Here is a 27,130-nt window from a genome sequence, read left to right as displayed (position 1 = left end):
AACGCATACATATGCGTCAATTATCAATTATCAGTATATTTTAACATGAGTTTAGACCGAGTAAACAGCTTTCTAAGTTTTCATGGCCTACTTGCAAAAAGTGCGTTTAGCAATTGGACCATTGACGTAATACATATATTTTAACACTTGAAATAAATAAGCATAAGAGATACTTTTCTGAGAGCTAAAATAACTTCATGTAGGTGTTCTTTCTGTAGATTTTATGATATATCATATGCCGAATCGCAATAAGGAATGAAAACATAAAACGATAAAATGTAACATTCATCTTGGTGAGCACTTGGTCCGCAAATAACTGCCTTTTACGTGATTGTGTACATTCTCTATCTCCAGGGGTATGTGCGATTACTCGACCATTATGTACGCCACTTAGAAGGGAATATGGATTAAATGAATTTAAAGATTAACTGTACTGAGCAATGTGTCCATTGTCTGTGAAATTATGTAGATTTTTATTAGTTCGATATGTTAAGGAAAGGCCATTGAACCTGCCTGTCAATTGATGAACTGTAACTTTAATCTTACCTTGTCCCGCTTGTAGCGGATGTAACATCACTCTATAATCCATGCATATGCAATGCACGTTTCAGATTAAGCAAAACTAAACATGTGAGGTATCCGGCCGAAAGACGTTACGTAAATATACCCGACAAATAATATCATGAGACGTCTGCTAAAAGCAGTCCATTCTACATCATAAACAAAAGTGTATAAATCAATAGCAAATAGAGTAGGAGTATACGCTTACAACTGGTGACAGAAGATAGAACTGCCTGTGTTAATATGAAGTGGTATGATTAAAACACAAACGTCAGCTGTATGGACAAACATCAAAATAGCCTATATAGATTCGTAGACTACCCCTGTAGATAGAGAACGGTAAAAGGTGCTTTGTCGGATCTTCACTGGGCAATAGCGAGAGCCTGTGAATGTTCCTTGGCCTTGAGGCGAAGCTGTTCAATGCTTGAGGACCTGGGATTGGCTTCTGCCATACACTTGCCACTGTCCAGATGCACCCCGTTGTGGTTTAGTGTATCATGGCCAGTAAACTCCCGTCCTTCAACAAAAAAGGGTAGATGCACAAAGTCATGTATAGAAAAACTGATCACTTCCAGACATACTAATACTTCAAACGCCAGAGAAAATAACTACCAAAACAGGCCAAAAGGTGAATGGTCTTGTGGGGAACGTGTTGGGACACTCGCCATTAGATTACACGCCACTACTAGGGCACTTTTAAGGACACCTTTCATGGACACTTGCAGCCAGATTGTTACAACATTTGCAAGATGATTTAACGTCAGAAAATACAAGTGTACCGGGTCTTGGACTTGGAAGGAACCTTACCATCAAACTGCACCGTTTTCCTTGGGCCCATGTGGAGTCATTTACTTTGGATGGCATGGTCAACTTGGACATATGCAGCCATCAGTTTTCACGGGTCCACTGGCGCACTAACCCTCATATTAAACGGGTCTATTGGGGCACTTACCATCAGATAACACGGGTCTACTGGGGCACTTACCATCAGATAGCACGGGTCTATTGGGGCACTTACCATCAGATAGCACGGGTCTACTGGGGCACTTACCATCAGATAGCACTTGTCTACTGGGGCACTTACCATCAGATAGCACGGGTCTACTGGGGCACTTACCATCAGATTGCACGGGTCTACTGGGGTACTTGCCATCAGATACCATGGGTCTACTGGGGCACTTTCCATCAGATTGCACGGGTCTACTGGGGTACTTGCTATCAGATACCATGGGTCTACTGGGGCACTTACCATCAGATAGCACGGGTCTACTGGGGCACTTACCATCAGATTGCACGGGCCTACTGGGGCACTTACCATCAGATAGCACGAGTCTACTGGGGCACTTACCATCAGATTGCACGGGCCTACTGGGGCACTTTCCGGCGTTGGCGAAGAAGGATGACAATGATGTTTGGCTGACTGATGTACTGAAGGGGGGAGTCCAGTCAACGCTCAAGTTGCCATGAAAATACATGCTGGGAAGGGGAACTCCAGTGATTGGGGGGACGCTTGTGAGGCTGGTGTTTTGGAGGCCATTGGACGGACAGTTCCTGTGGATCTTGGAATTTGGTGGAAGCACTGTAAAAACAACAAAGTGATAGACATATCGCCCTAATAAGACGTATCTACACACAGTGAAAAACCAGTACCATCTAGATTCTTTTTGCCATTGCGGTAGTGTGTACATACATCATACTTATAGGTTCATGAATTCATGAAGTCGTTTTAAACTTAGAAATAAATTATGATAATCCCCCAGTTTCATGTCTCAGGCGTATCGTAAATGAGTGGTCGCAGGAACACTGATATGTTGCCGCAGACCACGGATATGAGGAAATTCAAAACACAATCACATGGTATGAATGTTCCCTAACGTGCTGTCTTATTCCGCAAGATCAAGCTGTAACATGCAATTCGTGTCGTGTGATTGTGCGGATTTCGTCATCAGCTAACTGAGACTGCGGAGCAAGTTTCCCACCTTGTGATGTCTCTGGCTCCTTGCCCTGTTGTTTCTGCTGTTTCCGCCATTTAGCTCGTCTGTTCTGGAACCACACCTAATGGGGGCAGTTGGTTGTACCCAAAAAAATAAAATACATCCCGGTCAAGATTGCACGTCAAGGCAATATGCTACATACATGCTAACACAATGTAATTAAGTTGAAATAAATGCAAGCCATTAGATCTCACGGAGAAAAAAAGAATTTTGACATAGGTATTTAGTATAACCCTTATATATATATGTCATTATAGACTATGAATAATAAAAAAATGTATCTTCTTCAGTTTATGCTTAATTTGCAATATTTTCCAAGAATAAAACAACTACAAAGGTAGTTAGGTAACCAGGTAACCATGGTATTATTTGTAAGACATTAATGATTGTGAGCTACCACTAAGCTGATATTGCCATCGTGCCCAATCATTGCTCATTATCTTAACCACTGGTTTTCCTAAGCCATTCTGGATTATATACAGGTTGGTGTTCGACTGGTGGAATACAACGTGTTACATGACATTAAATGTATACATTGCACCTGAACGCGTGCTTCTGTCAGGTCTATTTTCAATGCTAGCTCCTCGCGGAAGAATACATCGGGGTAATGAGTCCTTTGGAAAGCCTTCTCAAGCTCCTCCAGTTGGAAACTGGTGAAGGTAGTGCGGTAACGTCGTTGTTTACGTCTCGGTTGTCCATCTGGAAAGATATAAGCCCATACAGTGTTAAAATGTCAGATGAAGTCCAGACTCTCGGACTGACAAACTACATGTCGGGTAGGGCTGGGACGAGTAGGATGTATGTACTTACCCGAATCGGAATCGAGTACCCGGAAATGTTAGGAATACATAACTTGTGTCAACTTTCTGAATATCCAATCACGATTTGACAGAGATTATTAGAGAAAACTTACACAATGTAATGAACACGTTTATTTTGATTGTGTTTTAGTGCAAGATGTTTGTGCACTGAACTTGTACTGCTCCACAGTAGATTGCCATGGTACCACACAGTCGGCAATTGGTTCTCTTGCCATCTGCAGCTAGTTCAAAATGAGCCAAAACACTCAACCAGCTGTACCCGACCCGGATTCGAGTACCCGAGTATTCGTCTCAGCCCTAATGTCGGGTTGAAGAGCTCAGACAAAGGTTCATACATGGAACAATTGACTGTATACTTACTACAATGGTGATATGTGTCACGTACTGTTCAAAATCCTATCCTAGTCTTGTTGAAAATTCCGAATACAAGTTCGACCACCCCAACAAGAGTCTAAGGATAATTGCCAACAGCTAATACCTATATGCTGTTTGTTTTGGTTTCATGTGTGTTACATAAATATCTGGTCATTTGTGCTATTCTCGGCATGCGTTCATGTCCATATGTGTTGTATGGGCAATTTATCGTGTCTTTCCCAACGTTTTAATGTAGACAATTGTATTATTATGCATCCAATGATACTGTAACATGAAACACATCTGGTTTTGTTCCAAGTCTATACTTTATATTGTTACTACTTTCACAATTTACGCGCTGAAACAATATTTGATTAAATAATTATGTTAGCGACTTCCATGTAAATCACGGAGAAAATCGCAGGAATTGATCAATGGATCAGGGATAACATTTCTGACGTAAAACATAAAATATTACTGATTGTGGAGATCAAATATCAAATAACTTTATATCCGTTTTCAAATTTACAGCGACATCATATTATACAGCGTTGTTCGATATGTGTATGTTGTTTAAGTTAGAATGCAACTGAAAATTACATGCAATAATAATCGAAGAAATTTCGTGACAGACTACCTTTCCTTACGTGACACCGACACACCATCTTTGACACCACCTTACCGTCTATGACACCACCTCATCGTGTTACCTTACCTAACTGTGACTTGTCAGCGCTTTGAGCATTGCCTTTGTGTGGTGGAAGTCAGCGCTATATAAATACTCTTACTATTATTATGTTTTACAGATTAGAGATAAAAATGAAGCAGAGAGGGTTCGGGTGATCCTGGCACAGTCAGGCTGGTAAGGCTCATCATCAGCTCAGGGCCCTTGCCCCCCTCTAAACGCAGCCCAGACAGCGAATGGGACTTCTCCTAGGAAACTTCAAAGTCAAAGCCACAGGCATGTCGGAGACGGTAGTAAAAGCAACGAGCCATGCCATCATGTCGTTTAAGATGTGCTGTTTGTGCCAAGGAAGGGCATCCAATGACAAGGTGTTGGACAGTCTCTGTAAATTCATTACACAGTCGGCATTTCATGTTAATAGTTTCTTTAAGAATCACATTTGGCGATTACGAGTGGGAAGTGACTGGTCCTGAGCAGCAAAAAAGAAAGCCCTCAATTTCACATTTAAGACCAGCCGACTTCATCCAGGCAGAGGAGTCGGCGAGACTGCTATTCTGTTCCACGCACTGCATGTACACACGGTGCAATGGTTTCTAAGAAAGCTTCTCCAGAAATGACCGACTCTGAGCAGACTTGGTGAATAACTTTTACCTGGTTTACTCCCATCGATGTACCGTCCAGCAGTACATCGCCATCAACAAAATCAACCTCAAATTTCAGATTCTGTCCAACAACCTTGGCACGCTTAAAATAGCTGTAGAATTCCTTGCTTTCATCATGAGTCTTGACATGCATCACCAGAGGATCATCCGATAAATAAATATGTGCAAACGTACACAATAAAATTCTATCATGAAGAGCCTCCACATTGATCAAACCCCGACCTCCAGAATTGATTGGCATATGTAAACTATTAAGAGTGGAACGAGGGTGGTGAGCTCTGTTATTAGACATGATCCCTCTGGTCAGGCGGTGAAGACTCTGGATGTCTTGTTTTGTCCAATCAACTACTCCAAAGGAATAGGAAAGGACTGGCACAGCAAAAGTATTGGTGGCTTTGACCTTGTTTCGAGCATTTAACTATGAACTCCAGATTTTCATTAAGCGACCCGAAGTTTATTTTGAATTTAGGCACTCTGGAGCTTGTCTCGAACTTGCATTCCAAGATAGGTGTAGGCCTGATCTTCCACAAGATGCTCAATATCTCCTCTCCCCTGTAACTTTACCTATCCGCCATTAACTACCGTGCCACGTTTCAAATGAAGAGTATTATTACCAATTATCGATGAATATCGGAGAAGTAAACTTTGAGGGAAAATGTCGAATAGTTCATCATATTTCGCTTCACTGGTGAATGGTGACACATTTATGCTCGGATTACGAACAGAACAGCGTTCTGAACATAATTTAGAAGCAACTCATAAATAAAGACTTAGCTTTGTGTTTCGTATAAGTAAATTATTTTCCATCACAATAGTTTATGTACGAAATTATCGATGAGACATTTTTTATATCGATAATCATTAATTCATTCTTCTTATCGACGATATTGCCTATTTCCAAACTTTTAGCTATCCCTAGTTAGAAGTAGACTTTGCGTAGAAATGTATGTGACCATACATAATATTTGAACAGTAGTTATTCGTTTTACGGAAGGATGGGTTGTTAAGTGAAAGTATACATATATATATACATATATATATGTCTTGTTATATATATATATAACAGTGAGCTTTAGCCATAGGGATTCACGAGTTATGTCCCTTCGTAGAAAACACCATCCACCATCCAAAGCTTCGGATACAACTTGGTGTGTACTGTAGAGAAATATCGACTTGGATAAGCACATTAATAGCCCCCATTAGCTCAGCAAATGTAAGAACGATTAAAATTTAACACAGTATTTCTTAATTATATTGAATTAAAACGTAGGTAAATGCATTGAATGTGTATCTTGATGTGACATTTATGAACTCCGATTAGTTGAGTTTCTTTTAATGTAGATTGATCGCACATATATTGTTGATTGTATTTCAATTCGACTGAAAAAGTGAATGTTTTTACAAACAAATTTGATAAAGATCCGTGAAATATTACGAACCTCAAACATCGTTTACACATTTACGTTGTGGGTCTAAACATATCAAATAACACAATCTAAACACTACATACCAAAAACTTTAAACATGTGTAAATGATGTACATTTTTACAATTAAATATGTTTTAGTTCTTGAACATGTTTACAATTTATAATTAGACAGTTTTACTAATAAATGCATAATGTATTACCTTCAAACTCAAAACAAAAGTGTAGAATTTAAACATGTTAAAATATGAGTGCATTAACTTACATTTGAATAATTTATGATGTATAATGTACTTAAACGTCTTTCCCTCTTTCAGACCCTGAATCTTCTCAGGGAATGGTTATACAATCATGACTGTAGATATTGTGAACTATGTATACCACCCTGTGAAACGTATAATTAAAAGCGACCGAAAAGAGTTTTTTTATCATAAGAAGTCCCTGCTAAACAGAGAACCCATTACACGATTGTGCTTGTTTATGGTTGTTAGTGAATTATTTTTGAACTTTTAAATAGAGAATACACTAGAGATATACGTCAGAATGATGGAATAGTATACACATCCGCAGAAGGAGGGAAAGAATACAGACAACTACAGAATTACGAACATCATATCAAACCCCTCAAAATGATGTAAAGCATGTAAACGTCCAGCGAATTGTTAAAATCACATAGAGACCCCCGTGAACTGGAACAAATGAGACCTGGGTAAATCACCCATGGGTTAATAGATTTCGCAACAGTCAAGATGAAACACAAGGTTCGAGACTTCGAAAATGGGATTATAGTAGACGCCGTGAAGAAGAAACAGAAAACAGACAGTCGCGATCGGACATCTGATTGCCGTATCAAAACACCATAATCACAATCAAGTTATAATTTCCATTTACATCAAGACTGAAACTGATTTGTTTATCATGTTTCGTGATGGGCTGTTCAGCCTCTGCTGTAATTTCAGTTATGTTGTTTATAACAAAACAAATTGACTGGAGGTATTGTATTTCTTCTCATTTCGCAAACTTAATTAAACTAACAAAATTTGTCAAATTACCACGGCAGCGTTCATTCGATATAATCAGAGTTTACACAAGTACGGGTTCCCCTCCATTTGTTATTCGCGCTGCCTCTTGTAAGCCTTCAGTCAGCGAAATTGTCTCGCAGCACCGGAACTCTCGCGGCCGGGGGTCACGTGATTGTGGAACTCGCTGTGAGGCACGATGGCGCAAGAAAGAAGCCAAACAAGTTCTCTCCTCAGACAGAAGTTGTCGGCCTTTGTATGTTCAATTATAAAGCTACCTACGGAAGAAGGTATTCCACATCGCCTTCGCTATTTTGAGCAAATAATTAAAACTTTTGATCAGAACATGGCCGCCTTTCACGCAAATAAAACATGGCCAAGCTTTTTCATGATGCCAACGTTTTGCTTCCCTATTTCTCTTTGCTGGAGTTTTAGAAAACTTTTCAAGGTTTTCTGTTCACGCATGCTATTATTCAATTGTGTAATTATATCATTGCATAAAGTCAATAATGCAGGATTTAAATCTACTTAATGTAGGTATATTGCATGACACGCCAGCTGAATCAATCGTTTTATATTACACTCTGTCGTCTTTGTTAAGTGAACGGACACGACAAAACGTCCCACTCAGTGAGGTGCTGACGTCTGGTCGCTGCTACGCCCAATAAGCTTTTTAAGGTACGTGTACGCATCTTGTCAATCGTGCATGAAATATAAGACTGTACACTGTATACAATTAAACACTTCTTCTTGATCTCAGCCTGCGAATTACCTTTTAGTTTGTCATTAAACCTTTGAGCTTATGATTTCTAATCAATGCAGTCGTACTTCTATGGATCTATAATCCTCTTTATCAGTCGAGATGTACTGGTCTATATGTAGACTATACCTCGAATGTCCACATGTCTCGAAGTTACAGCCCGTTAATATTTTAGTCAGCATAGATGCCGACACAGAGCATCAATAACATTCAACCCCACTTACATGCATTGTAATTGTACGATGATTAGGAAATGACAACACAACGGCGGTTGAGAGCTCTCCAAATCCCATCCCTTTATTTGACTACTCTCAAATGTCGCACTAAACGTACGCAGCGCGTGTAGGATAATTGTGACCAAACATGTCTTTATCTCAAGGGGACATCTGATCCTAGTCCCTCCAGCAGTGAAACCTAACAGTATCGCACAGCAGGACACTAAGCTGCTGCAACCAAGCTTTGTCATGCCGAGCGGCTCGCTCCGGAACAATCGATATTTCTTTGAAGAAAAAGACCAGGCTGTCTTTGTTCTTTAGTGACGCTTGGGATCTTTGTGAAGCTTTGATAGTTATCTTGAGTGTGTATTTTATACAACTAGTCATCTCTTTGGGATTTGAAAACACATAGTTCGCTATATAACCAGCGTAAGGATTTGTTTTTGTGGTCATGACTCTCAGGGATGTAAAGGTATAAAATGATATCATGTGAAGTGTGATAGAAAACAGAAATGTGAAATAAACTGTAACATTCAATGAAGAAAACTAACACGAATGCTGAACTCGGTTTAATTAAACAAAATATACAACAGGGGAACTGGTTTGTCGACTGTAAAACATTTATGACAGCAATACTGTGACCTTAAACAACATGTGATCAGGAGTCGTAAGGCGTTCTTTGAAATATTGGTAAATATTGTATCTAAAACTGTGAAATGTAAACAAAAAGGCTAAAGGCTGAAGGTGCAGGTGTATTGCTTGGCTCGTTTGAGTGTGTTTTTGTGTATGGAGCTCAATATAAGGTGCATATATCGCTGCCCATGCTACTTCAGATGAGTAAATCAGCGGAAGAGAATTGACGTTTTGACGGTTATTAAAGTATTTGTGTTGTTGCTTAATGCCACAGTCAGCAACATTCCACCTATATCAACATCACAAGCATCGATCTACGCATTTTGGATACGCTGGCATGAGTCAAGTCAGCGAGCCTGACCACCCGATCCCGTTAGTCGCCTCTTACAACAAGCATGGGTTACTGAAGACCATTTCCCGCCTGGACCTTCACGGGTATCACGGGAATTGGAACAATAGGAAGTACTCAGTTTGACGTAATGGTATCTTTTATATATATATTGGCCAATAGTAATATCAATGAAAACATTAAACAGACTTGGACATGCATCACGTGTTGAGGAAAACACAAAGTAATCGCTTCACTGTCTGCTAACTGTAACAAAGCAACAATGTACTGTGGAGTATTATCATACCATCCTTATCAAATATTAAATCCTGATGCAGATGAAGCTGTAAGAACTCTCAAAAAGTACAATCAAATGTTGTGTAAAATAATAGTATTACAGTCCTTGTCCTATTTACATACTACTTCACATTCCAAGTAAAATGTAGATCTCTCAAGTGCAATGCGGTCAATATGTTTTGAAAATTTAAGATCAGCAGTTGAAATCGACATTTTTCACTACCAAATTTTTATTATTATATGTTTGATGTCAGAATCAAAGATTATATATGGAGTTCGAGTGTTGGAAGATTATTATACCAAATCTCGACAATTGAATCCTCCTACAATGTATATAATAAGTGGGTGTTAGGTATCTGTATATTTACAATTTTGAAATTATTTTTGATAGTAAATGTATTATTCTGAATACATTCCACTTGAAAAGGTTGATGTTTTCTTGATAATGCTTTAAAAAATTGGTTACTAGTATTTTTAGATAGAAATCGCAACACCAAACTTTGACTTTAACACTAAATATATATGTCTTGACACATTTGACATTCTATGTTTGTTGTATTGTAGCATTGTTGTTTTAGCTACATGTAAAACGAGGAAATGTAATTAAAGCAAGTCATAAACAGCGTATCCTGTGATTGACGCTATGAGCAGCGATCAACGCAATCAGGATACGAGGCCAAGATAGCAACGAAGTCACGAAGACGGGCCAGCATGTAATGAGTGTGAAGCTATAGAAGATTCTAAAGATTGTAGATACTTAAAAGACAGATGAGGGCTATAGTCCCACCAGACTACATGTAATATTACGTCCCTTAGCAATGACAGGATCCGGTGATTAATATCCCCCGAATACGATCGTTGTTCTGTCGTCACAGTATATCTGGTCGTGTGCTTCAAGGCGATAAAACCATCGGGTCAAAATTCCGGTTCTTCTATGCAGGGCAGCACATGTACCCTCCAGGTTTCCTTTTCGCGAGCCCTGTTGTCATTACGTACACTCTTTCAGCTATAAAAGACCCAATGTCTCAAACGAAGCCAAGCTAGAACATGAGCCCAGTGTATTTACCATAATCCATTCGTAAAATGGTAACCACAGCATTTTGATCCAGGAAGAATGATTTCAGATACTTGAGATGAACGGACGCGTGCGTTGGCATGCATATCCTTCCCACATCACGCTGTTACGCCGAGATATACCTGAAGTACGGTTTGAAACAGCATCGGATCAGTGAGGTAATATAGAGAATACTTACGAACAGTGCTCGCATCAAAATTGACTTTAGATTCCGGGTTGAATATGTCGTAATTAGTAAGCCTTGGTTCGTTGTCTTCTTTAGCCGAGGAGGAGGAACTTGAGTTTGGCGTGAAACCTGGAAACAAGAATGGACGTTCTTAAAGCCTCACTTAAATAAATGTGATTAAGCATGAAAACACTCCCATGTTATACAGAATAGAAATCTGATTGTATGTGTTTATTACAATTGAACAGAACAATCTCGGGAATTGTGTATTCTTGTTTTTCTTTCACACCAGCCTATTACTGTGCCAGTATTTCAAATCAGGGGGTAAAACGATTAGTTGTCGTTACAATGAGTGTGTATGGTTTCACGCCGCTTTTAGCAATATTCCAGCAATATCACGGCGGAGAACACCAGAAATGGGCTTCACACATTGTACCCATGTGGGGCGCCTTTTCAATATAAATGGGGGAATGGAACCCGGGTCTTCGGCGTGACGACCGAACGCTTTAACCACTAGGCTACCCCACCGCCCCTGTCGTTACACATTTCGAATCCATATCATTTATCGTGAGGAAGGTTAACCTTATATGGATGAACAGCGTCTCTATTACAGTGTGATCGACGTTTCTATGTAGGTTGTAACACCGTTATCAAGCAAGAACCTACACGTCCCTCTCACTCAAATGAAGAAGTTGTTCATCCATATATTGTTGCCCATCCTTTGTGCTCCAACTTCTAAATGCCTCTCAAGCAAGTTGTTAGTTATCGAAAGACATTCTATATTTATGTCAAATATATATAAATATATATATGTATTATTTATGCCAGTTATGTTATAGTAACGCATGATTGCAGTTTGAACTGACGGGCACTTGAACACGTATGGAACTTAGCAACCCTTGGGCCTCACAACAGAAAGATAGAGTTTCACCTCAACGTACAAATACACAAGATATAATGCTTTAGTTGAAACATTGAGCAGATCCATGTGGAAATACAGGGGGCTATTTTACTTGAAATACAATAAAATTAAAACCCAATTAAAATACTAAACATACCTCAGGCACATATAAATGCCAGTACATTATTTAGAAGATTAAAACAAATTTTTAGCTGATAAAAATCAAAATACACTTTCCCGACATGATTGACCGACATGAATCTATGTAGAACTTGGATGCGTGTGACCAGGGCAGCGTCGCAATTTGTGACATCAATCCTAAAAATGTTCGTAACAAAAGCAGATAAAAGACAATGATGATTCCAGTTTCCTAAAGGGGCTATATCCTATCTACAATGTGCCAATGTTCTTCTGTGAGAATGGGTATGATATGTTTTACATACAAGTCTTGATAATGGTCGAAGGTTATAACGACATGTGACGGTTTTACCATCCACTGTAACTACAGCTTATTTCAAATAACAATCTTGGAGTCAACTTACTGACTATAAGATTTCAAATTGTTATAAGTGACACTTGTGACACAACACATCATATCCTCAGCTGACGTACTGAATTTTTTGTATTTATGTAAACATATGTCGGTGCAAAAGGCCGTAGATGAAAATGGATACACAGCTCAGGCAAATTATATCGCTTCCGAGCTGACCAATTGTAATTCTTGTTTTATATCATTGATGCCAAACGCTAGCAAGGGTAACAAAAAAGTACCTCGGGATCGAACCAAGGAGACTCCGCTCTCTGGAGACGCTCTGTCCACTACACAATGGAGTGTGTCTGCGCTTGCGGAAACCACACAGACATATGCTTTGTATTATTAAAGGGTTTTTGTAGTCCTATATTTAAATTTGTAAGGTCAAGGTTGGACTTTTCTTTCTGCCCAGAAATGTCATTGTCATTTTCCTTAGTAAAAAGACATCATATAAATGTTTACTGTTAACGAACATACCTGGAAAAATACTGAGTAAATGTAACTATGGTTGTATACGTCATGTGACACGGGAAATAATGAAAATATGTGTTTATTAAAAAAAAACCTTTAAAGAAAACTGAAATGATATAAATTGTTGCGTTTTATCTATCCAAATAAAATTGAGATTCATATTCCAGGAAGATTTTTTTCCCGTGCCTTTTTAAAGAAAAGACCATGTTTTGCTCTACACAATGTCAACTATACATAACGTAAAATCTTCCGTAAACGCTACGCGGGATACCATAGCACATCCATGTTAGACATTAGTAGTACCCTAATACAATTGGCGTTGTAATCTTGTTATTATCGTCAGAATGGAGTTGGATAAAAAAACATGTCCTGAAAATACGATGAGTGGCCACAAGTATACAAGATAAATGTTGCATGATGGTGTTTGTATTTTATTGCATTTCTAATGTCGGTTACATTAAGGCCATGATGATCGTGCCATTCCATATCATTGCTGTGGGTGAGCCGACATACATAGCCGACAAGTAATTGTTATTACCACGCAACAATGAATGGACCCTTAAGGTTTCCATGGCAATGGCAGCGTGCGGATAAATAGCTTACTGTAACATTATCAGAGAGGAGAGTACCTGATTACGTCACGGTTCACTGTCCAGCGTGTTGGACACCGTCTAACAATGTATGGCGGTCTGTTGTAAGTATTTTACTCTAAATCATTCTTCCTACAAGAAAACCAGAACCATCTGTTTCATAACATCCACGCTCTCTGTAAATTGTTTCAGTTTTGTCTTATGTCGAGGTCCTATTAAAGCACAAAACAAAATCGTGTGCAACATCGACGTTTTTCCACTTTATTTAGAAAAAAGAATATTGCACGAGGCGACCTCTTCATCTGTTTTTTTCTTCCAGAAAAATAAGCAACACTTATTTCCAGTTCTTATAATTGGATTGTTTTCTTCTGAATACGCATTGAGTTCACCAAAGTCATGAACTGAAACCCTCCAACCTCCACATGTCCGTGAGTATTAGCGTGAGTCTACAGGACATGTATATCACGGACTGCATACTCCTACAAATTAATATATACGGTTTCATTTGTCCACTGACCACAAGTTTAGCTTCAGCAGTGCGCGACTGTCGACGGAAGAATCCTGTAAAGTTGGTCCAAGCAGCATGTTGTTTTTGCAACTAGTGACGTCTCATACACGTGGGGATTCTTTTAAATAAAAGCGACAGACCCATTCCATATTCAAAGAGTTGATTGAATGGGTCCGACTATAATATGAGCATGGGTTAATATATTACTACCAAGTAGCGTTGAATACCAAGTTTTTACGAAACGTGATGGCATCCTGGAGGGTGTCACACGTCACAAACACCTGCAATGGCAGGTCAAATGTTCATCTGGAGCAATACACGGGACCATATGGTCACAATCGCAATGGTTCTTTTCACATTCTGTTGTCACTGATTTGCCAAACGGGTCTGCTGTAAACGTTGTGCAAGCTTTACTGAGATCTTGTATGTTCTCACAACCTCTAAGCCATATGGCGCTCTATAGAATCTTGGTAGGAAGAAAAAACTCGATCGTATCTCAAAAGGAAATGGAGGAATTAGATTTGACCTTTGAAAAGTTTAAATCCTCTCCCTTGTCATACAATATTGTGGAGAAGGTATAATGCACAGATGTAAACACGAGGTATCACCAGTTTCCTAGTTAGGATTTATCAGTGGCAAGAAATGGCTTGTTGGTGGTTGTGGAACTGCTGAAGATCATCCATATATCTTGGGCTCAATTTCAACTTCTTTGCTAAATTACCTTGTATTGACAATCCGAGCAGACATTCTGAATCATATGCATACTGAAACCTTTTAAAAATGTTGAGTTATAATGACATGTACACAGTCATAGATGTATAACACAGCGACCATACGTGCCCAGTGATTAAATCAAATTATTGGTAAATCTTACATAATATCAGACAATAATTGCTTCAAAGGAATAGGAATAATGTGGTCATGGTGGTGATTTGCGGGGAAAGAGGAAGCGATATTAACAACACCTCTTCATCTATACACGTGAACGGAGGCGTCCCAAGTTCAGCATGCCACCGGGACGAATCCATTGCTCTCTGACGTCGCTCTGCCGAATTCATAGCCCATTCAAAATGATTTCAAATGTCAGTGAAACCCAGCAAAACTACTGAAAGAAAACTATCTTGAACTCGAAAGTTTGCAGCTACCCTCTGTTACAATTCTATCACCGTAGTCAATTTCCTGGACGACACCGAGTCTCGATATATCGTATGATTACAATCAAGACATCCCTGCTCACCCTTATGGTGTATTTCAGCTGTCGAAACCATTTTGGCTTCACAGTATTAAGTTGGGAGGATATTTGGCTGATCGCTGATTATACGTCAAGCCTGCTGACAAAGAAGCCATTGCCATCTTCTTGAGACAGAGTGGCGGTGTGTTCGGCGAGATACCAACTTTTGTACATGTCTCCCGGAAGATTGTATTTTGGTCTAGTCTCCGAATTTCATTAGCACGCCTGTTATGATTATGGCTTCTGCATAATCCCTCGAATCTCAATCTAAGTTAACACCATGGGGTGATCTTTACATCGATATTACAAAAATGAAATTATATTAGAAAACAATTTAGTCATGTTTGCATACGTATGGGAGACGACATTTACAGTAATGATTATTGTTACTAGTGCTGATAATTACAGATCATTTCTACAGTATAAGATACTTGTGCGCCATCATAGTATAATGGTAAATGAGTTGAATGTAGTTGTCATATGGACAATATGGTACAGTTATCGTCTCTGGAAAATGTTAGAAATTATTAATTATAACATTGTAACAATAGACTGTACAATGACTACATTATCACGGATTTCATTGACATTAAAATGCCATAACTGTGATTTGACAATACAATACAGATTCAGGCAAGAGATCACAAGCAATTAATTGTAGATTATTCTTTTAATAGTATGTTCAGTTTATTATCAAATTGCAATGCTTGTAATCCAAACGATATGAAACCTGTCCCTTTCGTCATTAACTATTAACACTACTATCAAATATGACTTGGTGTCAGCACATAACACTATATCATAGGGCACAAGAAATATATATGAGAGTTGTATGTCATTTGCTAAGATCGCTTTGTGCAACATAGACGTATATTTGGCGATATATGAGAAGAGACATATATTACGTGAAGGTACAACGATCTGCCAAATATATTTGTTATACTACACGTGCCTGCTATGTGGACAGATTTTCGATGCTTGCGATCTACAACCTATTTTTATCTTGTGTTTATAATATAATATATAATATAATATAATATAATATAATATAATATAATATAATATAATATAATATAATATAATATAATATAATATAATATAATATAATATAATATACATTGTAATGCTATCATATGTTAGTATATAATCTTTAATGCATAACATTTTTAGGTAAAATATGTGGCAGAAATACTGTCGATGTAATCATATCAGGGGCGGATGCAGCTTTTTGAAAAAGGGGGTTAGGGTGGTGGTGGGGGTTGGGTGGTGTTGCACACTATTGAGAAAAGGCGGGGTGCACACTTAATTTTCACCCGAGTTTCAATGGTCATTGAACAAACTTTCAGGTCAAAAGGAGGGGTGCACACCCCTGCACCCCACCCCGACCCTCTGGATCCGCCTATCCATATATTTTACCTTACTTTCCTCTAACCATTGGGAAGCTATTTATCTCATTCTGCCTACACTTTTATCATGTCTGTAGGCAGAATGAGACGTAAGCAGAATGAGAGTAAACCCTAAAATCTTAACACAGTTATGTCAACAGGACGATAACATTGAAGCCATAGACAAATAAAATGAGCTAACAGTTACAAAATGATGAAGGAGTGTGAGAGTGGACTACGGATGTTGCTTCACGAGCATCAGAATGTCTTCACACATTATTTAACGGCGGCGTCAAACGCTTTACGGGGTAGCCCAGTGGTTAAAGCGTTCGCTCGTCACGCCGAATTCCCCGGTTCGATTCCCCACATGGGTAAAATGTGTGAAGCCCAAATTCTGGTGTCCCCCGCCGTGATAGTGCTGGAATATTGCTAAAACCGGCGTAAATCCCAACTCAATCACTCACTCTTTTTTAAGCGACGTGACTAGTACGGCTAGGAGAGGTGTAGTGATCGGTGTTAAAACATCAAGGTCTCAATGTTTACATTTGATAGACATTTTGACATGCAAAGAATCCGTGAAACAAATGAAGCACAACGAATAACTGACATGCCCTTGCATGTGTTTGTGACACCATTCTGACCGAATCTGTTATGATTATTGTATAGTGATTATAAAAACATGTATATGATTACAGATACAGTACAAATCTCCTACTTTGAATACGACAATTTAACAGAAAAAAACAGGCTGAAAGGAAATCTCGACATCCACATGTAGTGAACTTATTGCACCTTTAAATCTTGTTGTGCGTAAAAGAAAATACTTTCCAATGTTATATGATCATACCAACTGGATATGATAATTGTTACATCCGCCTTATCTAAGAGAAGTGTCTTATCTAACGCATATGATCATTATTCGACCTTTATTATGGCAGGGGCACCAGAACTCCTCACATTGTCCCCACGTGGTGAACTGAACCCCGGCCTTCAACGCTTTACATAACATGCAAAGCCGCAACCCTTATTGGTTCGTATTATATACTGGATCCAAAATTTAGGATTTGGTGAAAATCTTACCACAGTAACAACATATAATTTGTCCTTATTCAGATATGATCATTTTAGCCACATTACAACGTACATTTAAAGCTGATGCATAAAGGTAATGGTATCCTTTACTGTTATGTACAGACAGAGATGATTAAATGGAAGCAGTCATACACAGGCCACCAACTTACCTAAGTATCTGTCGTCGAAACCATTAGTCGGATGGCTTGGGTGGATGGTGTTTTCCCTGGGTGGAGTGTTGGGGTGGTGATTGTTGGCAGGCTGGGACGGGGCAAGGAGACCATTGACTGAGTAGGGCCCAGGGGTCGGGCGCACGCCGAAGTCAGTCATGGGCGTCCCCGGGTGGTAATAGCGTCGGTCTGGTCCGAGGGTGGGGTCCTCATCGTCTACGAGTCGAGACTGGAAATAGCTATCCATCTGTGTTTCTTGGTGGTTTTAAGAACGCTCCAAATGTAATTTACAACGCTCGCCTCATTGTGTTGATCGGATCGCGAGAACTTGATTTAATATTCCCCATTACGAAAACTTTTGCGGCTTCAAGGCGTTAGTTTCTGAAATTTATCCAATCAAATTTGTTTAGAACCTCGCTGTGCGCACACTGGCTTCTTACCATTCGACGTGGGCATGCCTTTGTGTCAGTCAAATTAACGCCGAATAATCATTTGTTTCCTTCTCAGAGAGGGAAATATTGCGAGGAGATATCAATGTATAATATACACATTTAGGTGTGGCAATGTGTCGACTGATGTTGCTTTAACGGGGAATAATTTAGTAATTGTCTCTTGATGTTTTAATGATATTTCTTGTGATCTGTATTTGTTGAGGGATCAACGATTGAGATTTTTTGTTGTTGCTCCTGCTATCCCTTGCTACGGATCTAGAGTTTAGAGGTCGTTTAACATTTGATATGCTGATAGAAACTGTTCGAGGCTGACGGGAATGCGGGTGTCAGGGGTGAGCGGAAGTAATCTGTGTTGAATGTACAAGGACCACCATCATACCCGCGAGAATCCCGCCAACAACAGAGGGTCACCAAATGTAAAACGTCCATGGAGAATGTAATTACGTTTCCAAATTGATAGCCTAATGTTTTCTGTGCAAGAGCGATATTTACGGAACGGTGATAAATGATACACTTTTAATTACGTTTGTAGGGGTTCTTCAGCAAATGAAAAGTTTTGGAAACTCAATTAAACACTGATTTGATCAGCTTCATGTTTAACAAGAATGTCTGCTTTGTTCGCTTGCTCAGATATTCAGCATCGGGGCTGCTTAGAGCCAAGTTGCATTGAAACACGGATATCTATGCATTGGGGAAACGTAATTATGGTTTGTTTGTGTGCCTTGAAATAGAGGGGCAGTTTAATGTGTGAAGTCATGGACACTTGTGAACTCATGGACACAGTACCAGCTAAACTATCATATACTGCTCGCTGTTATTATGTCACAGTCTGACCTGTAAATGATTTTGCCGTAATTTATAGCCTGTATCATGACTAATTCTTTAAAGACTGGAAAAGGCCATATACATTATAGCCTGTTATAAAACTCATTCAACGCATTAGGTTTGGCAGTTTATCCTGCTCAGTGCATAACGATGTCAATTCAATATACATTGACTGTGTTAGTAGAACTTGCGGATCGAGATGACGGTCTGGCTTTGACTGCGTTACTGAATGGAGGTCTGACTTGGAGTTTGTTGAGAATAACATAACACAGCATTTAAGAAACATCAAGAAGGAGAACATCAACGCAATTTCATTTTGATTTTTTAAACATAAACATAATTTTTTAGTACTATTTAACTCAGTGTAATTGGGTAATCGTAAATATTTGTGGACACATCGTTTTGAACGCGGGATTTCACAACTGGTGGTAGATTTACATGTTTATGAGGTAGATGAGTGAATGAGTAAGTTTGGTTTTACGCCGCACTCAGCAATAGTCCAGCTATATGGCGGCGGTCTGTAAATATTCGGGTCTGGACGAGACAATCCAGGGATCAACAGCACGAACATCGATCTACGCAATTGGGATACGACGACATGTGTCAACCCAGTCAGCGAGCTTGACCACCAGGCTCCGTCAGTCACTTCTTACTACAAGCATGGGTTGCTGAAGATCAATTCTAACCTGGATCTTCACGGGTTTATGAGGTAGATGCCTGCCACTTTGCTGTCAACTGCACGAACGTAAAAGGGGTGTGAGTCTTTTTTTAAAATTCACATTTATGTCCTTGGTTGACATTGAGCAGTTTATTGCTATTTAAGTTAATTATTCATTGTGCCTGGTCCGTGTATGCAGCCGTTAGAGGATGTTTTAATCATCATGATTACATTAACAAGGTGAGTGCCAACACAAGCGTCAGTCAGAACACTATTAAGTGCATAATTGATCGCGCCCTCATCGACGAGATGTAATTAGTATATACGATTGTACTTATTGCGCTGTTATTCAGGTCATACATTGTACATGCAATAGAAACAAATATTTGTTTCGGATAGAAAGAAAGTCGGACCTTGTCGCTGGGGTTGGTGGGCCATTGAATATGCACCAAGTTGGTCGTTACTTGCCACGTTAAACATGTATTATCAGAGCTAACAGCAAATTTAAATGTAAAGCCAAAACCCTTTTGCATAATCGTCAGAATTCTCAGTTAAAGTCAGAGTCTATTGAACAACCAAGACTAGAGAAAGAAATATTTAAAAAGACCTTAAATATACTCATGCCAATAATGGTTGTCACCCCTTCAATAATTTTTAATTCAGAGGGTGGGTGGGGTGGGGATGTGAGGTGTGTTGGGGTTGGGGTTGGGAGGTGACAACCATTATTGGCATGAGTATAGAAAATGATTTTTGTAAATCAAGATTAAAGTCTATATGAAACACAAGCTCAGGGCATTATGTTCAATATAAAAGCATACAAACTATTTAAATGGTAAACGTTAATCAATTAGGTAGTGAGGGTTATGCAGCAAGGAGTCTGCAAATTATAAAGTATATCCTTGCAAGAAGTTTTGACGTATACAGATCGCGATAAGGTAAACCTGTACATCTTAATCCAATCAAATTTAGTAGTATAGTGGATAAAACGTTAGCACGGAGGGCGAAAGGTCAGTGGTTCGATTCCGTGGCCGTGTCATACCAGTACACATCATCACATGTTACTTGTTGTTACCGTGCCTGGCGGTTGTGCTTGGAGTCAGTATAATGTGTCCCTGTGGTATGATCCCTCCCATCTTCACCCTCTGTCGAAATTGCAAATTATAGCATTCAGTCAGTAATGAATCATTAAGGGATTTTTAACTGTGTAGCTGCGGCCTCGATGGATATGTTCACGCTATTAACCTATACTGAAAGCAAAGGAAACGTCGTAATATTGGAAATGACATTTAAGTATTAATGGAGTATTTGAACTTCTTTTTAATTATACACCGGAGGTCCATTTTGTGGAAAATATTAATCATGATCGTACAGCGTGTTTTACCCAATAAAGTATTGTTTGAGACTGAGGTTTGAAATGTTTTTGTTTGTGGAAAGGGAAGAGTTCGCACAAACATAACAGTAAAATCGAGATGCATGTACATCATGCATGCATTCAGGCATAAATTGCCGGCTTGAATGGCAATCGTTCATTTGTTTTCTGAACACAGCAGCTATGGCTAGGTTAACGAGAGATCAACTACAACAATCCATTGGACGTCTAGACGCTGGTCAACGTGCTCGAGCCATTGCTGCTGACTTTAATGTTAGCGTACGAACGATAGAACGTTTTAGACAGCGAAACAACGCCACCAACAGCACTGGTGACAGTCCACGTAGTGGTCGACCCCGTGAACAACACGTCGCCAGAATCCGTCTGCTTCAAGCAAAGCAATAGTCCGTGAAGGTAATGAAGACGCCACACTGCAATCTGAGGTCTGATTCATGACAAATTATAGATCTGTATATCTAAATTGGGACAACTGGTAATCTTAATATCGTACAAACTACACATTTATTATGATGAATTATATACCTAATCATTATCTGAACTTGTTACAAGGTTTGATATAGTTTTCAGCAACGATGTTTCAGGAAGATAGATAAAGAGGCCTTAAAATCATCAATGACTGTCAGAAGGACTGAAATTCCTGTGCTGTATTAATCGGTGTTCTTTGCATGTTTGTCTGAATTTTGAAATTTTGGAAAAAGAAAACACCTTTGTTTGGAAATGTTATGGCGGGGGCTACTTTTGACACGACACGTGGTCGCTAAACAGATTATAAAAGCTACGGAAGCTACGAAAGTTTGTCATTTAATCTCAACGGACGGACAAAATGTGTACAGAACAATAATAAGCCCATGTGAAGGGTGAACACAGACAATATTTTCAGAGAAATTATTTATAACAGGCAATTGGTAGACTTCAAAACGATGCACGTCAGTATGGAATAACTGAAATAAGGAAAGTTATCCGTTTTAAAATATTAATATTATTAATATCGCTTGTCACGGGTTCGATTCCCCACCTGGGTACAATGTGTGAAGCCCATTTCTGGTGTCCCCTGCCGTGATATTGCTGGAATACAATGTATTGCTAAAAGTAGCATCGAATCTACTCACCCACTCTTATAATCACAATGTGCTTGCAATTGGGACACGGTGTAAATGCTAAATAGATTGATTTCACACCACCGATGGACAATCTAGATTTACTAATGAACAGCTGATGATAATACAATAGGATCTAAGTATAACTATTTACTGTAAGTATTGTAACAGATCTAGTCCGCAGAAACCCATTAAAAAGAAATGGTTTTAGAAAAAAAACGCAGGTCGGTGCAAATATACCTTAAATTTCAAAATGCAAAATGCTGACTCGATTATTTACAGACCGCCGCTATGTAGCTGGAATATTGCAGAGTGCGGCGTAAAACTAAACTCACTCACTCATCCCAAAGGCGGCTAAACTTGAAACCTGTGAAGATTTGTGGTTAGTCAGAGGTGCCTAAATACATCCGCTGGTGAGACTCCCTTAACTTGCTTTACTGTGCAGGATTCCTTGGTCCTTGCGTAACGCCGCCGACGCAGTGTTCCAGCCATATGACTGTGGTCTAAACCTAACTGAATCTGGTGATTGACAAAGCAGTGATTAACATCCTAAGTATCGATCTACGCGATTTGGATACCATGACATGCAGCAACTCCGTCAACGAGCCTGATCACGCAGGGTCCCTTTAGTCGCCTCTTACAATAAGAATGGTCTACTGGAGATATTTGCGGGTTTGGGTATTATTGTACCCCGACCTTCATAATATCAGTCACTAGTTTATCTCGTCAAGACTCATTTTCGTAATGTCGTTGATGTAACCGGAATACTGACGTGTGTGGTGTAAAACAGAATATAAAGTTGAAATATTGACATGCAGCTGCCCTACCAGTTAGTGGAGGCGCTGGGTTCTGTCTACTCATCTCAGACTTATTTAATTATATCACTACCGTCTCATTAAATAATGTATAGTGAGCGAGTGAATGAGTGAGGATGGTTTTACGCCGCTTTTAGCAATATTCCAGCAATATCACGATGGGGAACACCAGAAATGGGGTTCACACATTGTACCTATGTGGGGAATCGAACTCGGGTCTTCGACGTGACGAGCGGACGCTTTAACCGCTTCGCTACCCCACCGCCCCTTAAAGCCACAATAAACTAAAGCGTCAAAACCGTTTCACAGCCTAAAGGAATCTTTGCTGTAATTGTACTAAGATGTCAACTATATCAACATAATAAAGCGTGAGACTTTATTCATTCCGGCCCGCGTCTGAAAATAAAATGGCTATTGTATAAACCGATCAACAAAACGACGAACTTCCTGAATACGTCTAGTTAATGCGTTTTGACGGGAAACAGGCTAGTCAACTAGGTTAAGAGAACATGCGTGATAGGTCAGCAGCAATGGCATAATTGTCCATCCAGGCAGTTGCATACGTTTCAATACACACCGGACGTAGCCGACAGAGCTAAAAGCGTGAGAGATCGCGAGGATCTAACTGTTCATGTTTGGATTCTGAAGATTTAGAGTTCTGAAAGAGGCCTGACATCACTATGAAGGGTGAAAGGACTCAGCGTAGACAATGGGTATGTGACAAGTTGTAATTCAAAAAAAATATTGTCATTTTCTTGTGGATCATATCAAGCCCAAAATGAAGAAGCTATTTCCGATGAGAAAAGGTCGTATATTTTACAAAAAGCTGATTTTCAGGTGAATTTCAGCTTGGAATTATTAAATGTTTTCAGCCCTGGCGCCTCTTAGCTTCCCCTGGCACACAATGATCTATCTGGTATAATGTTACATCCAATTCACTGCTTTTTTTATAAATGCTTTCACCAACTCCGCATGACAATGCGTATATGCGTAGAGATTCCAGTGAATAAATGAGTGAATGTTGTTTTACGCCACAACGACAATTTTCCAGCTATTCGCGGCGCGAATCAGACCTGACTCCAAACGATTCATCCTTTGATTCCTCCATGTACATGTTGACAGATCCTGATGCTGCTTCGCGAAAATGCGTTGCTTATAACAACGATAGCGTCAGTGTTCCTTGGAACAACGGTTGGGCTTCTTTGTCGACGACTCAATCCTTCATCAGACACCATTGCCATGGTGGAATTTCCAGGAGAAATATTTATGAGGATGTTGAAGATGCTGATGGTGCCACTGATAGTGTCCAGCATGATCACAGGTCAGTTCGTTCAAGACGAATTTGTTTTCATACTTTCCTGGATTGTGTCTTCGCAATGCGTTTGATCTGAGCCAGAAGAATGACTTTATGACTTAATCTCTCTTCCACTAACCATTCTCACCAACAACACCTTCAAACTTGTATTGTTTTAAAAGGTGCTATACAATATTAGGGCTGGTTGGGAAGAGGGTTGTTTGTTGTGTGAGACAACACTTTCCCAGCCAGACAAGACATTTGATGTTATCCTCTGATACGGCAGCCAGACATTTTGAGATTATCTGTCCAAACCATAAGCAAAATATTCCTATGTTTACTCATTGTTTAAAAGACACGTGTTCAGATCTTATTGCAAGAATTGGCATGTATTTAACCGTTAACTACGATGTGGTAATGCGCTTCTGCATTCAATAAGAGACATCTCCATTGTTGTGTGATTCAGGTGTTGCAGGCATGGACCGTCAAACATCAGGAAAGATGGGACTTTTCATGTTCCTGTATTATGTGTCCACCACAGTTATTGCCATCATCTTAGGGTTTATCCTTGTTTTCGCCATCAAACCTGGAAATACTGCCGTCACAACAGCGAATGATTATACTTCCGAAGACATTCGTATCGTTTCTTCACGGGATGTTTTCATGGACCTTGTGAGGTGGGATTATTAATAATAAATACCTTAAAAATATATTTTGTGTGTCTAGTGTAGTTAGGACGTTGCCACATAGACGTAAAATACTCTGATGCTCATTTACCCAGTCCAACCCTAAAACGCTAATGGAAGCATTCGCATGTTAAGAAAACATTTATGCGCAAATCCCAGTGTACACTGTACATGTGTATCACAAGACAATGATAGCTCCAAGACGTGTAGAATGCTCTTTTCATAGCCTTTTTAGGGGCTGGAAATCTGTTCTTCCAAGCCTTTGATAAAAGTCGTTAAATTCACTCAGAAAGGATCGTTTCACAAAAGACATTCCCTGAACAGCATCATTGATTATTTTGTTTAGAAACCTGTTCCCTGAGAACATCGTGCGTGCGGCCTTTCAAACTACTGGCACAGGTTACACGAAGAAAGAGACATCAATGGGAAATATAGACCGAAATGAAACAAACCCGTTTGTCTCTGGAACAAATGTGTCAACACAAGTACAACATGAAATGGAGATGCATGGACAAAATGGACGCAATCCCACGTGGGTGGCAAAACTTGAATACAAGGACGGAGTCAACACAATAGGTAAGGCTTGTTTTCACTCAAAAGGGTTAAATTGGCCCATATGAAAATGCATAATACTCATAATATACTTCTGAAAATAATTTAAAGAGCACCCAATTTTTTCCTGACAGCTAAACGCCTGTAATATGAATGGAGTTCTTTACCCTCTCTTGAGGTGTAGACACATATCACGGGCGTCATGTGTATTGCATGAAACATGGTCTCGTTCCACAAAGTTTGGTTGTTTGGTTATTTACCAGAGCACTCAGCACTATTCCAGCTATATGGCGGCCGTCTGTAAGTAATCAAGTGTGGACCAGACAATCCATTGATCAACAGCATGATCATCGATCTCCAATTACGCAACGAGGATACGATGACAAGTGTCAACCCAGTCAGCGAGCCCGTTAGTCGCCTCTTACGATAAGCATGGGTTACTGGAGACAAATAACCAGGATCTTCACGGGTATATACTTATGTCTGACAGAGAAACAGCATTTTGTTTGTAAAAGGATACTGTCATGATATTATAGATGGTTTGGGGCATATTTACCCCGGCGGATATATAGAGAATACTACACGAGGTCTCATTACATACGAATTATACGAAACGAGTGTCCTTCCTATGGTATCTGACCGAGCGAAAGCGAGGTCAGATACCATAGGAACGCCACGACGTTCGTATAATTCGTATGTAATGAGACCGAGTGTGGTATTTTATTTATTACCCACGTCTTACATGCATTTAATGGACAAAATTGTGTTTTTGTTATTTGTATGGTTTCAAACCGAAACCGGCTTCATAAGGAGGTTGCGGAAGAGTTTTGTACTGTAGTACACTATTTGCATGACGTCACACTGTAATGACGTCACTACCTTGGTAACCGACGTCACGACGCATGTCAGTTGTCATCGCCTCGCACAGACTCCTACAGTAAACTACTCCATAGCACCCCGTTTCTTGGTTTGCAGTTGCTTCACTCGGCTAACATCACTGGTGGAAACATTGCGTTTATGTTTTTCGACAGATATAATGTCTCAGTTCGACTCACAATACAACAGCGACACGACAACGTTCGCTATGTTTACATTCCCATAATGCATATAAGTTGTAGAATGAATTACTTCACGTGTATGTTATGAATGAAAACATAGTTACGTCAGAGCGTGACCTAATTGAGAGGTCATCGGTTATCAATCAAATCGGTAGAATCTCAGGTCATGTCGTTACGAGACAGGTCAACGCGATACGAAACTCGTGTGACGTACGAGATTAGTATTCAACTACCCATACGTTGACCACGTGGGTAATAATGTATTCAATATCCTTTGTAGCAAATGATAAACAAGCTACAAGTATTGGGATGAATTCTTATGACACATGTTCCACGTAATATGTAAATGTCAACAGGAACTAACTTATCAATGGAACGCTATAAATTACTTTCTGAAACGTGTTTTAAAATATATTACCATTTCTACAGGCCTGCTGGTTTACTGTTGT

General features: G+C 39.5%; 1 protein-coding gene across 1 annotated transcript; it reads right to left on the bottom strand.

Annotated features, from left to right (window-relative positions):
• Positions 1-923: 923 nt before the first annotated feature.
• Positions 924-18,101, bottom strand: LOC124287978 (retinal homeobox protein Rx3-like). Its single transcript, XM_046724482.1, has 6 exons — positions 17,855-18,101; positions 11,008-11,124; positions 3,097-3,254; positions 2,541-2,616; positions 1,910-2,140; positions 924-1,078 (listed from the first exon to the last, which is right to left on the bottom strand). Exons 1-6 carry the CDS (start codon positions 18,099-18,101, stop codon positions 924-926), a joined length of 984 nt encoding a protein of 327 aa, XP_046580438.1.
• Between the last annotated feature and the right edge of the window lie 9,029 nt (positions 18,102-27,130).

This window comes from Haliotis rubra, unplaced genomic scaffold (assembly GCF_003918875.1).
Source record: "Haliotis rubra isolate DU_JTF1 unplaced genomic scaffold, ASM391887v1 Scf41, whole genome shotgun sequence".
NCBI classification, from domain to species: domain Eukaryota; kingdom Metazoa; phylum Mollusca; class Gastropoda; order Lepetellida; family Haliotidae; genus Haliotis; species Haliotis rubra.
The sequence above is the reverse complement of the archived record's forward strand: the minus strand, read 5'-3'. Positions and strand labels throughout refer to the sequence as shown.

Coding starts and splice junctions, on each gene's coding strand:
- LOC124287978 (XM_046724482.1), bottom strand. CDS start 18,101: ATGGATAGCTATTTCCAGTCTCGACTCGTAGACGATGAGGACCCCACC. Junction 2,617..3,096: donor TGACAGAAGCACGCGTTCAG/GTGCAATGTATA, acceptor TGCCCCCATTAG/GTGTGGTTCCAGAACAGACG. Junction 1,079..1,909: donor TAGGCCCGTGCAATCTGATG/GTAAGTGCCCCA, acceptor TTTTTGTTGAAG/GACGGGAGTTTACTGGCCAT.